General features: G+C 45.5%; 1 protein-coding gene across 2 annotated transcripts in view; it reads right to left on the bottom strand.

The window, feature by feature from the left end:
- Nucleotides 1-15,090, bottom strand: part of BMPER (BMP binding endothelial regulator) — a 308,190-nt gene extending 293,100 nt beyond the window's left edge. Inside the window, exons 1-2 of one of the 2 annotated variants that reach the window (XM_007499951.3) lie at nucleotides 13,414-15,090; nucleotides 11,991-12,076 (exon numbers count right to left, since the gene is read on the bottom strand). In XM_007499951.3, the coding sequence (XP_007500013.2) occupies nucleotides 11,991-12,076; nucleotides 13,414-13,549 (222 nt within the window). In that variant the 5' untranslated portion in view covers nucleotides 13,550-15,090. The remainder of the gene's footprint in view (nucleotides 1-11,990; nucleotides 12,077-13,413) is intronic. The other variant, XM_001365000.4, reaches the window with a different exon arrangement.
- Between the last annotated feature and the right edge of the window lie 875 nt (nucleotides 15,091-15,965).

The raw sequence follows: 15,965 nt of genomic DNA, 5'->3' as shown, positions 1-15,965 counted from the left end.
AGGCAGTTGATAAATGATTGCTGAATCCCTACTACTACCCTTTTCAGCTCTAACTCCTAGGAAGCATGACAGAAAAGAAGGAAAAACAAAGTTCACACCTACCTGCAAACTTAGCATTTAAGCCTCCAAGTTCCAAGACCATCATATTTTAAAGCATCATTAACAATGGAATGGAAAAAACTGGAAAGCCAATAAAAGTAAAGGGTCACAGAGACATAGAATCTCACTTTGATACTGCACAACTTCTTCAACAGAGTGGTTCTTCCTTACTGCTGCCCGGTCCATTTATCCCGACTAGAGGACCATTCCAAAGATACTTCCAAGGTCTCCTGCATTATCGCCATGAAATTCACGGCATCTCAGTCCTTAACAATTCCATTTGGGGGGTGTTCAACTAAGACTCATTCTGTTCCAGATGATAGACTCCTCATCTGTGCCAAAGATTTATTATTTAATTGTACTTTCTAATTTATTTATGGGGGTAGTGTGGCAGATAAGACTGCTGGACCTCTAATCAGAAAGGACTGAGTTTATGCCTGGGCTCTAGTGCTTACTTGCCTTGTGACCTTGAGCAAGTCACAATCTCACTAAGCTGCAGCCGGCTCTCTAAGACTGTAAGTTAGAGGTTGGTTGGCATTGGCCTTGGTGGAAGGAGTTCCCATACACCAACAAAATCATCAGTCCTTGCCATGTTGACAAAGCTATGCCTGAATGACTTCTTCCTTCTCTCTTGCTGCTCTACCAAATTTTCATCATCACCATGGCAATCCTATGTCTGGCTCTCTCCTGTACGGTCTCTGCCAAGTCCTATTCCTAATCAAGCCAGTCCTGTTTGCAAGTATACAGCAAGACTAGCCCGAGAGCAGCAAAGCATCCATTACTCACAGACTCAAATGGTGCCAGGAGGCCACAACATCCCTCCATTGAGATCCTCCTAGGAAAAAGCACTCCTAGATTTATGATCTGACATCATCGATGAATACAGGGCTTGAGAGCTGGCTCGCAAATTCTAGAATGCACTGACTATGGTCTAGGACAAAAAATAGACTTGGCCTCTATCTCATTGAGATGCGTTATTACTATTTCAACGTGTCACAGGAGTCTATATAATATTACTAAGGCGAGAAACATTGGGCTGGGGTGGAAAATCAAGACAAAACTAAATTTCATCCATTCTTCTACCCATTCTTCATCCAATCATTCAATATTCAACAAACACATTCATTTTGGTCATTCATCTTAGAGTATGCCCATCATTCTCTTGATTTCATGATCTTATGGATGGAACCATGAATTATGATCCCATCAATTCTGCCATTTTTCCTTGATGTACATCAGTCTTCCCCTACAGCCCTGCCCACCACCAGACAAAGGGCCCTTCCCTAGCCGTCAATCTGTCATCTGCCTAGTCTCCCTCTTTATAACATAAGGATTTTATGGGTAGAGACCATCTTTCCTGTTAAGTTTGGATCCCCGGCACTTAGTACATATAGGTCTTGGTTCATAGTAAGCTCTTAATACATTTTTTAAAATTCATTCATTTATTTGTTTCTTGTCATCAAGGTAAAAGGGATGATAGCCTCCTTATATTCTAAATGGCACTGTGATTCATATGTGAGGAAGCCCTGTGTTCAATCCCACCTCTGGTCATCATTAGCAACATGACCATAGGCAGCACAACTTCTGTGAGGCTCAGTTTCCTCCCCTGTAAAGTAAGGATAATCAAACCAGCTTTACAGAGTGTCTTGATAAACAAATCAGCTAATCGAGGATCCTAGATCTGGTGCCAGAGGGCACTTCTGAGACTATGTAATACTCACCCCCTTTTATTTTAAAGAAGCAGAAACTGAGGTCTGAGGAAGTTTGGGAGCATAAGATCATGGGGTCACAGAGCTAGAGTTAGAAGGGACCTCAGGGGCCATGTCAGAGATGAAGAGATACATAATTGAAGCCCAGGAGGATTATACTGGTAGGAATTGTCGGAGGTGGCACTCAAGGAAGAACTGTGGGAGCAGAAACACAGAAGAAAAACATTTTCTTGATCACATGGTTCGATGGGGTCATGATTGGGGATGTAGCTTTAAGCAATCACCCTCCAAATATCAATAGTATGGAAAAAGGTCTTGATCAATGACACATGTAAAAGCCAGTGGAATTGCTCATTGACCTCGGGGTGGGGGGGGAGGAGGGAAGGGAAAGAACATGAATCATGGAACCATGGAGGAATATTCTAAAACAAATAAATAAATTTTAAAAAGTAAAATGGGGTTAAAAAAAGAGGTGACACTCAAACCCAGATCCTGCTTCCAGAGCCAATGGCTCCTATCACATCTCCCCATTATTATAATCATTATTACTATTATTATCCCATTCTCAATGGTTTGGTAATGAGTGGTTTGATAATGGCACCTAATACTGTTTCTATTCCCATAATTATTAGCTATTGGCAGAGCAGTATACAGAAGAAAAATGAGAAATATCCAAAATCAAAATGGAAGCACAGAGCTCACGCACAGAAATCAACGATAGACTCTTCCATGAGGAAGATCCAGACAAATCCCATGGTCCCAAGGTACTAGGCACTTTTCCCAGGATTCCTGGGGTTCTGTACTCTCAATGCTTCCCATCTGCTTCTAAAAGTTAAAAAAAAGTCAAGATAACCCTTCAAGCATCCTTCCTATCCTAGAAGAACAAGTAACTAGCAAATAAAGAAAAAGGGGCAACACCAAAGACTCCAGGAAGTCATCTAAACCCTATCAGAAGAGGGTCTTGTCAAGAGTCAATAAAAGCCACCCAGCACCAAACAAAACCACCTCTATTCCTACTGAATACACAGTTGGAAATTTCTTAAACGAAGGCAAAAACTTTCATTATTCAATAAAAAGGGAATAGGGTCAGGGGTGGTAGTGATCATTTTGGAGATAGAGGTCTGAGTTCAAATCCTACCGTGGGCAACGTGTGACTACCTGAAATATGTTTAACTTCTCTGAACTTAATTTGTTAAGTGATGCTATCAATATCCATGACATAATCTCCAAGGATTGTTGTGAGGCTCAAATGAGATCATTTATGTGAAGCGTCTTGAAAATATTAAGCTGCTATACAAATGTTGGGCAATAATATTGTAAAGCTTTGAATGTTCTTAACCCTTAAATTCAGTGACCTAAATTCTTGCCAGTGCATAAATGATTGGCAGAGAACCTCCAAAGGAGATCAAATTTAAATTAGGTAAGGGGAGATGAGCGTATTTGTTTGGCTGTTACTTTGGGGGTAAAGAGTAAGGGTAGTCAAGATATTAAAGGTGTCTTGGGGTCTAGAAAACAGAAAAGGAAGAGTAGCAACTACTCAATTTTCTGGGCTTCCTTTTTTTCTTTTTTAAAAATATATTTTAAAAATTCACTATTAGGAGAATTTAGAACTTAAGGAAGGATGGGAGAAGATGATTTAATTCTCAGAGATTTAACTCAGAATTTCTCACTTTTTAGAAAGCTTGCCACATGGTGATTTTCACCATTGTTTGTCAAGGTCTTTGATCCCATTGGTGTAGACATTCTAGCCAAGAAGTCCTGGGTTCGAATCCCACCTAGGTCACTTACTGGAAAAGAAACTCATCCTTTCTTGGACTCAGTTTCTTCATCTATAAAATAACAAGGTTCGACTCAATGATGCCTAAGGGACAAAGAACCTAGGCTGTGGAACAATCATCTATAATTAAAGTTTTAGAGTTTCCTAGCAGGAGCACTGAGAAATATTAAGGACAGCTAAGTGCCTGTATTGGAAGAATTCTTTTATGAAAATCCACATATGTATACATGTGTGCATGTATGCGTATCTATGTTAAGCAGCTAAGTGGCAAAGTGGATAGAGCACTGTGTCTAGAGTCAGGAAGACTTAAGTTCAAATCTGGCTTCAGACACTTAGTGGCTGTGTGACCCTAGGCAAGTCCATGTAACCTCTGTCAGCCTCAACTTCCTCATCTGTAAAATGGGAAAAATAACAGTACCTACCTCTCAGTAGGTTGTTGTGAGCGTCAAATGAGATAACAATTAAAAAGCAGTTTCCAAACCTTAAGTATTATATCTAAAGCTATTATTATTGGTATTGTTATGATTATCTGAAAGCATGTTTTTAAGTAACAAAACTGTGGCTTTTGCAGTTCCATCATTATATGGCCCCACACTCTGTAGAAATAATCAGAAATAAAATGGAACATGACGAGGTGATTTGAGGTTTTATATATATATATATATATATATATATGTATCATGTATTTTATGTATATATTATATATGTTATATAATATACATATTTATATATATGTATGTATTCATGCTTTCTCCCTAGAATGTCATCTCCTCAGGAGCAGGGATTGTGTCATTGCTTAACTCTGCATCTCCAGTAACTTACAATGGTGCCTTCAAGGTACAAGGAAAGAGTGATGGATTTGGAGACAAAGGACATCAGTTCATATCCCACCTCCACTGATTCTTACCTGGGTTATCCTGAACAAGTCATTTATGCAACTTGGGCTTGAGTTTTCTCATCTGTAAAATGGCGGGGGGGATTTGAACTAGATAACCCTTAAAATCCATTCTGACTCTAAATTTGAGATCCAGGGACCTGGACAACATCTCTCTCTCTCTCTCTCTCTCTCTCTCTCTCTCTCTCTCTCTCTCTCACACCCACACACACACACACACACACACACACACACACACTCAATAACCTTCACTATGTCCCTATTACTTCCAGGATCAAATATAAAATCCTTGGTTTGGCTTGTGATTCCTCTACAACTTGGTCCTACCTTTACAGTCTTCTTCTATCTTATTCCCTTCCACACATTTTATGTTCCAGAAACATCTTCTCTCTTATTTTTCCTTGATCATATCACCCCCCACCTCATACCACACCTTTGTATTGGTGGTCCCCAATGGAATCCACTCCCTCCTCTCTTCAGCTTTCTGACTCTCTTTAAGCCTCAGCTCAAATCCCCCCAGAAGCCTATCCACATCTCCTCCTCCTCTGCCCCTTCCCTCCTTCCAGTTGCCTCCCATCCCTCTGAGATTACTCTTTCTTTACCCAGTATATTGCCTGTATGCAGGAAGCTGTTTGCAAATCCCCTTCCTATTACACAGGGAGCACCTTGAGAGCGAGGGCTGACTTTTGTCTTTCTTTGTATCTTCATCTCTTGGCCTGATGCCTGGTACATAGTAGATGCTCAATGAACGTATACTGACCGAGCTAGAGAATGACATGGAATGTTTCTCTGAAATTCATCCGATGCTGTCTATCATGACCCTGATGGCAAGATACAGAGACAGAAGGGACCTCCGAGGTCACCCAGCCCAAACCTTTCATCTTACAGAGGAGGAAGTGGAGGAAGCCACAGTTAGGGACCACGGGCACCCACAGAGCCTGTGTAAAGACCTCAGGGGCTGGCGGGAGCTCTTTCCATGACAACACACTCTCTTTCTAATGAAAGCCATCTCCCTTTTCCTTAAACATGAGCCAGACACTCATAAAGAAAGGATCTATCTATTCTCCTGCCACTCAAAACAAGAGGAACGTGGGGCTGCATCTATGATTTCATTGGTGTAGGGTATCAAGAACTTCCTCCACCAAAGTAGACCAGCCCATCTCCGCCATCCCTGTAGCCTGAGTCACCGAGCATCAAGGTATGTAGGTCCAGAGTCAGAAGGCGAACACTGGCCAGCCGTGGGACCTGAGCCTCGCTTTTCCTGACTCTACTATGCCATTGAGATATTTGACTTAGGAAAGAGAGTCAAGAGTATGGAGCAGGCTGGAAGCTGCCAAGGATGGGTCTTATTTGTGCAATCAAACATTCCTTCTTTTCCCCATCGCTGGGTGAAACTCTTCCCTCTTCTATCACATCCCCCTTTGCTTTTTATGCATAAAGGTCAATTTGACATTGCAAAATGGCATTTCAAAGAAGAAACTTCAAGGACAAGCTAATGGTGAGTGTGTGCGGAATAAAAATTGGGGCAACACGGTTCTCCTTTCCAGTTTTCAGATTCCTGCCTCCAAGTTTTTCTTGGGTTTCCAGCTTGGAGCTGAGTTCAGGTTTCCTTCCATTCAGCCTCCTCCTCTCAATGAGGTGAGAAAAGCATTCTGGGGTAGGTGCCTTTGGTGGGTCTGAGCAGAGGGAAAAGGGTGCAGGTCAAAAACCGCACCCACACTGTGCGCTTTCACCAGCTGTTACTTCGAGAACAATATGGTGTTTTTCATACGTGTAGTGATCAGAAGAAATAAAAACTGAGAAAAACAGCAAAAAAGATTATATTGGAAACTAAGGACAAAAGCTCTGCTTTGCTTTGGGGGCTAGTGAGTGAGTATGTATTCAAGAATCAGTCCTGCCTTGCAGTCAAAAAGACCTAGATTCGTATCCTTACTGATGCATATTAGCTGCATGACTCTGAGCAAGTCACTGGGCCCCAAAGAATACCCTGCAGAGAATTTGCTGATGGGCAGTGGGAGGGGGAGTGGCTACCGCCCCACCCCCAGGACTTCCCTATGCTGTTGAGATCCTATTTCCCTTCCCCACTTCTCCCTCTAAAAGCTGACATGGGGCAAACCATTTAGTCTCTGGGGGCTCCCCAACAATTCTCTAAACTTTAAACTATGGATAAGCTTCTGATTTATCAAGCACCTACTCCAGCCTGAGTTTTGTACTAGAGACACCAGGAAAATTGCAGAACAAGCCCCTGCCTCCAAAAAACTGAAATGCTATTGAGGGCAAACAATATGTATGCAGATGTCCAAATTTAAAATATTGTTTGACTAGAAAATCATCAGGGGAAAAATAGGAGGAATCAGCCAAGGCACTGGAATGGAACAATGTCATGGCACAGAAAGAGCCCTGGTTCTACTGCAGGGGTCCTGGGCCCAATCTGGCCTCAGGAATTTACTATATGTATGACCTTGGCCAAGTCATTTCTATAATCGGTTTCTCAGTTTTCTCTCTGGAAAAAAATACAGGGCAGTAGAACTCGATGGCATCTGCATTCTCCTGCAGTTCTCCATAGAAGATACATAAGCCTCGAAAGGTTTGGTACCAGTAGTTGGAGTTTCTCATCCATAGGCAGGTACCAAAAAAATAAAATCTATCTGTCTTCTAAAATACGCCTGCTGCTCACTGGTTCATTACCTCTAAGGACCATGTTCCATTTTTCTCAACTTTTCCCTTGAATGGATGGACTGACTCTTTTTGGCCCATTCGTCTTAAAACTACATCCATCACCAACCAATAAACAGGTTATTCTTGGAGCCTGGTTTGTTCTGGCAAAATACTCCGGCTTATGTAGATGATGATAAATGAGACTAGAATTACCCAGTTCCCCCCACGGCTACCACTAGCCTCCCTGTCATCATCAGCATCCCCCTTGAAATGAGCTCATTCCACCTTTGAAAGCACTCCGAGTGCCAGGAGTTTAAATCGGGCGAAGTTGACTTTGTGGGGTTTTTCAGACTTTTACACTGTAATTATATACAGGCCTCCATGCCACCTATTTCCTCCAGACTGTAACATTTTACGTCTTTTTTAGGCTTATGTTGAGGGCTTTTTTTTTTTTTTGCCTCACATGTTATGAAATAAGATATAAGCTTATTCTGAGCGCTCGGCGCCTCTCTGCCAGAAAACTGCCCCAACAGAAACCAAATCTGGCTATTTTCTTCATCCAAAGTACAGTTTATACCATTCTATATCCTATTAAAGCGCGTACATAAAACCAGATCAAGTGGAGGCTTCCCCGCAGGTCAGCTGAAATCCTAACACGACATCCCGTGGAGAGGGCGCTTCGGAGCCGGGACACTCCTAAAAGGCTAGAAGGGAAAACTCGGGAGACCTTAAGGGAGCCCCAAAGGCCAATGAAGCTCTCATTTATTGTTCTGTTTCTTCGCTTCTCTCCTCAGATCTTTAACAAACAAAAACCGCCCCCCTAAGAAATCCCAGCATTTGACTTGAGAAAGAAGCCTTTGAGATCATCTCGTCTGAACCCCTCATTCTACAGATGAGGGGTGACTCATTCTCCTCTTCCTGGGATGCCTCTTCATCTACCCTCACCAGCTCTGCCATAGCTCCATGGCCAGGTGGGTCTTGGATTCTACGGAGAAGAAGACTCATCCAGAGAGAAGAATGAGCTGGAAGAACTCTCGAAAGCATCTCGTTGGTCCCTCCCTGGACCAAGGAGCTCCCGCAGCGCTCTGCACTCGATGAAGGCTTTGGGGCATGGGACTATCTAGAATTGGGCCCAGACGCTCAAGAACACCCAGCTGAGCTCATCAGGAAGCCCGTCTCCAGGTCTGGCAGCCAGCAGAAGGCACTGTTCGGTCCTGCTCATCAGCAATCCCAATTTCCAGAGTTAATAAAAGTCACTAACATTTATGGAGCTCTTGAAAGCTGACAAAAGTACCTCGTTTTATCCCCACGACAACCCTGGGAGAGAGAGCTTGTTATTTTCCTCATTCTGGGTGAGGGAACAGAGGCACAGACAGGTTACATCCCTGGTCCTGGGTCCCACAGATCGTGTCTAAGGTCAGATTTGAATTTTGGTCTTTCTGGGTTTTTTTCCGTTTTTGAGGGGTTTTTTTCAGGTTTTTCTTACTGTATATTGTGTTGTCAATTTATACATAGGCTGGTATGTAACTATAAAAGACACATGTATGTATTGATCATGTGATATACATAATAGCATACCTAATGTATTAATAACATATCAATAAGAATTTTTATTTTAAAATAATGTTTGTAGGTCTCCAGATTGGTTTCAATGATCCCTGGAGGTTCTAATTTCTTTTGTTGCTGGTTAGTCATTTTTTCAGTCACTTCCAACTTTTCATAACCTCATTTGGGATTTTATTGGCAAAGATACCAGAGTAGTTTCCCTTTTCTTTCTCCAACTCATTTTACAGATGAAGAAACTGAGGTAGGGGGGCAGTTGGGCTGGGGGGAAGCTGGGTAGCTCAGTGGATGGAGAACTAGGCCTAGAGACAAGAGGTCCTAGGTTCAAATCTGACCTCAGACACTTCCCAGCTGTGTGACCCTGGGCAAGTCACTTGACCCCCATTGCCTAGCCCTGACCATTCTTCTGCCTTGGAGCCAATACACAGTATTGACTCCAAGACGGAAGGTAAGGGTTAAAAAAAAAGAAACTGAGGTAAACAGGATTAAGTGACTTATCCAGGGTCATATAACTAGTATGAGCCTGAAGTCTGATTCGAACTCAGATCTTCCTAACTCCAGGCTCTCTACACACTGTGCCTCCTAGCTGCCCCTCAAGTTTCTTTAGGGGCAGATTAAAAAAAAAAAAACAGTCCTACTCTCCAATCTACATCAAAGCTTCCCTAACTTTATAAAATAATGTTTCAATATGATGCCTCTTCCCAGAGTAATGCTGTGGAAAAGGGACAACATTTGGAATAACAGGACCTGAGATTAAATCTCAAGGCCTTCCACTTAGTGACTTTGAGTAAGTCACTTGAATTCAAGTTCCTCAGTTATAAAATGAAAGCATTGGATCAGCTTCCCTCAAAGAAACTTTTCAGCTCGAAAGTGATGTGTCTCTCTGTGCCTCAACTTACTCAGATGAAAAAAGAGGTGATTGAGCGAAATGACTTCTAAAATCCCTACCAGTTATAGCTGTATGATCTTATGGAACTTTTCAGAACTATAGGTCAGGCCCTTTAAAAAATGTTCAACTTCAGAGAAAGGTGGCATTTCCATCTTTTTTTAATTTTGAAAAAGATTTCCTTAGTTTTATTAGATATTTTAAAATAGTTCTCTCTACCATTAATTCATTTAACAAGCATCTATAAAGCATTTAATGTGTGCCAAGCACTGTGCTAAGTGTTGGGGATATGAAGACAAAAGAAAAATGCTCATGGAAATGGAAGGAGACTTTAGAAAGTTCTCATCACTTTACATTCTAATACTCAAATGATTTCTTGGAGAAAAATAATCTTTCCTCTGTGGAACTTTAAGCACTTAGATATTACCTAATTTTAGTAATTTCCTCTGAACCCCTCAGAGATTAAAGAGGAATCATTTAGTTCCATTTTGCAAATAAAGAAAACGGAGTCTGAACTAGGTTACTTGCCTTCAAACTAGTCAATAAATCCTTGGCTAAGCCAAGATTTGACCTCCACAGATTCTGTCAAGCAGAACTATATATCCACATCATTACCCAAACTCTCCCCTGTAAAATCCCACCAGCTCTCTATCAGGGTTCTTTCTGGGTCTCCTGATCTCTCTTTAAAATCATAATGACAATGATACGTTTTTCACTTCTGCTGTCGCTGATTGACTTCATCCTTAGATCATTACTGATCTCCGTTTGTCATTTCTTACTGCTGACCTCACTACTTGTTTGGGGAAAGTCTGGGTGGCTTAAACACAGATGGTGCGTACTAAAACTGATAAACACACTCTCACCTACTAGCCATGGATGCCAGCAAACAGAAGCAGTTGCAGCCTTTATGCTTTTCCAGAAGGGCTTTATAGACACGTGTGGGTTTGTTTAAAAAATGTGATCTGGTAAATGGCATGTAAAACATGTTAAAATATGGGGAGGTAAAAAAAGAAAGAAAGAAAGAAAGAAAGAAAGAAAGAAAGAAAGAAAGAAAGAAAGAAAGAAAGAAAGAAAGAAAGAAAGAAAGAAAGAGAGAGAGAGAGAAAGAGAGAAAGAAAGGAAGAGAGAAAGAGAGAAAGAAAGAAAGAAAAAAAGAAAGAGAGAAAGAAAGAGAGAGAGAGAGAGAGAGAAAGAAAGAAAGAAAGAAAGAAAGAAAGAAAGAAAGAAAGAAAGAAAGAAAGAAAGAAAGAAAGAAAGAAAGAAAGAAAGAAAGAAAGAAAGAAAGAAAGAAAGAAAGAAAGAAAGAAAGAAAGAAAGAAAGAAAGAGAAAGAAAAACAAATAAAAAGAAAAACCTAGTAATTTCATTTCAGTAGTGCTTTATCAGAAGCTTAATTCTTCTCTTCTGGCTTCTTCAGTTATTTAAGTAGCCACTACCTTGATTACAAATTTTTTAAAGAGAATTCACCTCAAAAAAAACACATATGAAACCACTATTTATTATGGTCCTTTCTAGTTGTGATAGACTTCTGGTTAAAGATAACTCAGGATAATTGAGCTCAAAGAACTTCAAGGCCATCTAATCCAATCCAGCCCCTTTACTTTATAGATGAAGAAATTGAAGTCAAGAAAGGAGAGGTGAATCGCCCAAGGTTACATAGGTCATAAGTAGCAGTCAGAATTTGAACCCAGGTCATCTGACACTAAATCCAGTGCTTTTCTCCTTGGATTCTATTATCTGCTAAAAACAAGCTCCACTGTCCAACCTTCCTAACACTTAAATCAGATAGAAAGATTATATATTGTTCTGAACCTATAGGTCAGAGAAGGCAAAACAACTCTAATTGCTAACTAATCTCTACTCTACCTTTAGCTATTCTCACCTTTCAATCTCTCTCTCTCTCTCTCTCTCTCTCTCTCTCTCTCTCTCTCTCTCTCTCTCTCTCTCTCTCTCTCTCTCTCTCTCTCACACACACACACACACACACACACACACACACACTTCTCTCTTCCTGAGCTCAGCCACCCCTCTCTCTATTATCCTTAATTGTCATTTATTGCTTTTCATCCACTCTTAAGTAATAACCTGGGAACAAAGTATTTGGGGGGGCGTTTAGGATTCAGTGGCAATAGTGATCCCCTGAAACTGCCTTCCCCAAAGTGCAGGATGTCACACAATGTCAATCTTTAGCTGACTTCTGTGACTCTGATGTCAGGGGAGTGATTGATTCCCAGGATGGAGGCCTGGAATTTCCTCTCCCTAGGAAAGCTCAGAAACAAGCCAGGGTTGCATAAAAGCATCAGATACCTAAGATTTCCTCGTAGGAGTGATTTCCTTTTACATACAGTTTCCCTTTTCCCCCTCGGGCCCAAAACCCTCTTTATTGGAGGAGGTTCAGACTTACCAGGCAGACACACATTATGCATGGGTTGTCCGTAATAAAGGGGATCTGGAGGACTTCGCCTTCATTTTCACATTTAGCAACTGAACCTGTGATAACATCAAGAGAGTTTTTAAATTGAATTTTAGGGCAGTGGCTGGTGACAAAATGACAATTCCCGAATTTTTAAAGCCCTTCCCACCCTCTTCCCCCAAATCTTCCCATTAGGTTTCTTTTTTATTGGGGGAGGGGGGAGGGAGCGAGCCACTATTACTGCCCACTTTGGAGCACCCCTTAGACATGTCCCTCTTGGACAGTGAAGCATTTAGCTCCTCCGTCTTCATTCCAATCCCATGGATAATTACTAAGCACCCACTCTGTACCCAGATGCTGCTAGCCACAAGGGCTACAAACCAAAAAGGGAATAATCAATCCCTGCCCTCCAACAGTTTATTCCGACATATAAAATGAGACCCACAGGAACAATCCAGGCATCAAAAGGCCATTTTGACTGGATGTTAGGGAGGGGAGAGAAGGGACAGGCAGGCTTTCCCCATCCCTGAGAAGGCTCTGCTGGTGTAGCCACATGGATGAACTTTTCCAGAGAGAAGTGAATAACTATTCTACAGCCATTGGGACACTCTAATCTAACACCTTAATCCCCCTCCCACACACACACACACACACATACACACATACACATACACACAATCTGTTTAGCCTCAAGAGCAAAAATTGAAAACGAGCACAATTAGAGCTCTCTGATCGGCCTTTTATCATCCTGCCTGAAATCGCTTTTTGAAACGTAATCCTCGTTGCTTTTACTAGAAATGACTCGCCATCCTTTTTTATGCACCAGGTGTCAGTAAAGTATGTTCTACTTCAGAAAAAAATAGCTTAGGTCTTCACCTGCCTGGAAACATATAATTATATCCTATGAACATTATCCTTTAAAAAAACGCGCTATTTGCTTTAAATTCGAGTCGGGGGAAACTGGTGCTTTTTGATGCTGGGCAGCCCTCAGGATTGGGGAAGCTCGGAGGGGAAGGGAGAATTCGTCCTGGGTGCAGCCCGCAGGAGAACAGGCTCCCTGAGCGCTGCCTGGAATTGAGTGAGGGGCAGAGAGGGGATCCCAGGAGGGGGAGACGCGTTACAGGAGCCGCGCAGAGAGAACTCTTGCCACGTGAAAATGAGCCATCCTCCCCCTGCCTGCCTAGTCCCGCTCCAAGGACTTGGTGCCTATCGCTGAATTCGCAGATTCTTCGAACACATGCGCCCCAAGCTTAGGTCTAGCCTCGGCAGGCAAGCCCATTTCCAGCGCCGAAGGAGCGGACTGTGGACTCTCAGCTACCAGCCCCCTGAAGACCTCCCTCCCAGGTTGTCCCCGTTGCAAGCCAGGCAGCTGCGGCGCGGCGCGGAGACGGCCTCCGCTCCCCCTCTCCCCTACCTGTCAGGAATGAGGAAGCCAGAGACATCTGGACCCACAGGTTACTCAGCAGCAGCCAGACACTGAAGGTAATCCCAGGGGAAGCCAGCCACCGCCGCGGAGCCAGAGCCCGGACGCTGGGGGAGAGCCAGAGCATCGTCACCTGGAGGCAACCCGGGGCGCCTGGAGGAGGGCTCGCTGCTGCCGCTGCTGCTGCGGCTGCTGCTGCTGCTACTGCCGTTGCCGCCGCTGCTGCCGCTGCCGCTGCCCTTTCCTCCTCCTCTTCTTCCTTTTCTTCTTCTTCCTCCTCCTCCTGTTCTTCCTCTTCTTCCTCCTCCTCCTCCTCCTCCTCCTCCTCCCCTCCCCTCCCCAGCGACAAGAGCTTCTTCTCAGCCGGCGTGTCAGGAGACAGGGAGGGATGCAGTGGGAATGGCAGGCAGGGGAGGGAGGAGGAAAGCAAAGAGGGGTGGGGGGGCCGCCGGGAGGAGGGGGCCGGCCCGCGGCTGCTCTTATCCTAGGAGACTTTTTTTTTTGAAGGGAGTTAGTTTCTTGAGGCTCCTCCTCAAGCCCTCCTTGAGCCAGAGAGCGGCGAGCGAAGTCGAGAAGACCGACCCATGGACCGACGGACAGATGGGGCTGCTGCCGGCTCACTGAGCCCAATCGCCCGTGGGGAGGAAACAGGCAGAGGCGGGGCACGAAAGCCGTACGCACAGACCGACTGACGGACTAACCGAAGCGGCCGCGCCAGGGAAGGAAGACCCAGGGCAGAGCCGGAGCAGCCCGAAACCAGGGGGAGAAGGGCAGAAGAGTAGATCGAGAGAAAGAGCAAGAGCCCAGGAGCCCGAGACAGAGCGAGGCAGAGAAGAGCCCCGAACGGAGGCAGACGGGCCAGCCCCAGCCCCAGCCCCAGCCCCAGCCGTGGCCCGAGCAGCAGCAACAGCAGCGGGGCGCACCGCGCCACTCAGGCTATTTGCTGGCCGGCGGACTGGCTGCTGCGACCGCTGCACTGTGCTGCGCTGCAGGGACCCAGCCCCGGCTGCCGCCCTTGCCCCGGTGCTCCCGGCCCCGGCGGCGGCCGCAGCAGCTGTCACCGCCCCTACTCCCGCCCTGGGTTCCGCGCCCCCTCCCCGTGGGTCCCGTGAACGCGCGCGGGTACACACACACACACACACACACACACACACACACACACACACACACACACATACGCACTTGCACCTTTGCGCTCCCCTTTGGCACCCCGGACTTCCTGGCTGGGGGCCGGGGCGCCCGAGGGACTTCTGAAGGATTGGCGGCCCCTAGACTCCCTCCCAGTCAGGAGAAGCAAGTCCTAGCAGCGAGCCCCTTCAGGATCCCACCTCTGGCCCTAGATCAGATCAGATCACCCCAGGGGGGAGACCGAGGCAGCCTTGGAGTCACGGAGTGGCCTTCCTCCTCCAGGCGCCCAGGCTGCCTCCGGGCATCCCTGGCTCTAGAGGAGAGCCAGTGGGACTCCACTGTCGCCTATCCAGTCTGCTCAGACCCTGGGAGAAAGAGATAGATAGGCGGGCTTCCAGAAGGGGAGAGAGTGCTAGCGGAGGGATCGGGGTCCGTAGGGGTCTGGCCAGGTGCGTGGGGACTCTAGGGGGATGGGGAAGTGTGTTCAGTGGCTTCCAACATCAGCGTCTTCTGCCTCCTCGAGCTAGGTACAATCAGAGTGGCCAGAAGGCAGGGAGAAGAGGGTCCTGCGAGGAACCCCACAGTAACTACTTGCTTTTCTCGCCTTTACGCTGAGACGAGGTCCCAGCCCTCTAGCTGTGCTGCTGGCCCCTGGAGGCGCGGCTTGGCGGGTGATTCATTCAACAGCAGATGGAGAGAGGGAGAGAGGGAGAGAGGGAGAGAGGGGGAGGGGGACTGCCCAAGGCGGCTGCAGCCCCTGCAGCCGCCGCTGCTGCTGCTACTACTACCGGTGCCCCTGCGGCAGCTTCTGCTGGGGGTGTAGTTACAGCCCTCCCTCCCATCCCGGGCCTGGCTCTCTCCTTCCCTTCCTCCCTCCCTCTCCGTGCTGGCACAGTATTACTACATTCCGCTTCCCAGTGCCTCCATCCCAGCCCCTAGCCCAGAGCCGAGACACAGCACCGCCTTACGGGGGAAAAACTGTATATGTATAGACATCGAGCTATATATGTGAACATACGTCTGCATGTTTACACATACACGTGTACACACATGTGCATGTGTGCAGAGACAGACAGACAGACATATCATGTTCGTCCCTAGAGACAAGGAGTGGAACAGCCCCAAGGCTCCTGCAGGTGCTGCGAGTGCCCCTTGGGCCATGCCATCTCCAGCCGGGAGCCCTTGCTCCTTTAAGGTCGCTCCAGACGTGCCCCGAAGCCACCCGGTCGCGTGCGTCTCTCCGTGTCTGGTCTTCCTTGCCGTCGCTTCGGTGATGTGTCTGTTTCCACGACAAATCTCCCCGACCTCTGTTTACAAACAAGGAGGCTTGTGCAGGCAACACGTTTGCAGTCCTCTTTTCTCCCAAAGGGGTTGCCTTGGCTGAAGCGCAGCCTTTGAAAATAAATGGGGCTGTT

This window comes from Monodelphis domestica, chromosome 7, assembly GCF_027887165.1.
Source record: "Monodelphis domestica isolate mMonDom1 chromosome 7, mMonDom1.pri, whole genome shotgun sequence".
NCBI lineage: Eukaryota > Metazoa > Chordata > Mammalia > Didelphimorphia > Didelphidae > Monodelphis > Monodelphis domestica.
Note: the sequence above shows the minus strand (reverse complement) of the source record. Positions and strands in the feature narration are given on the sequence as shown.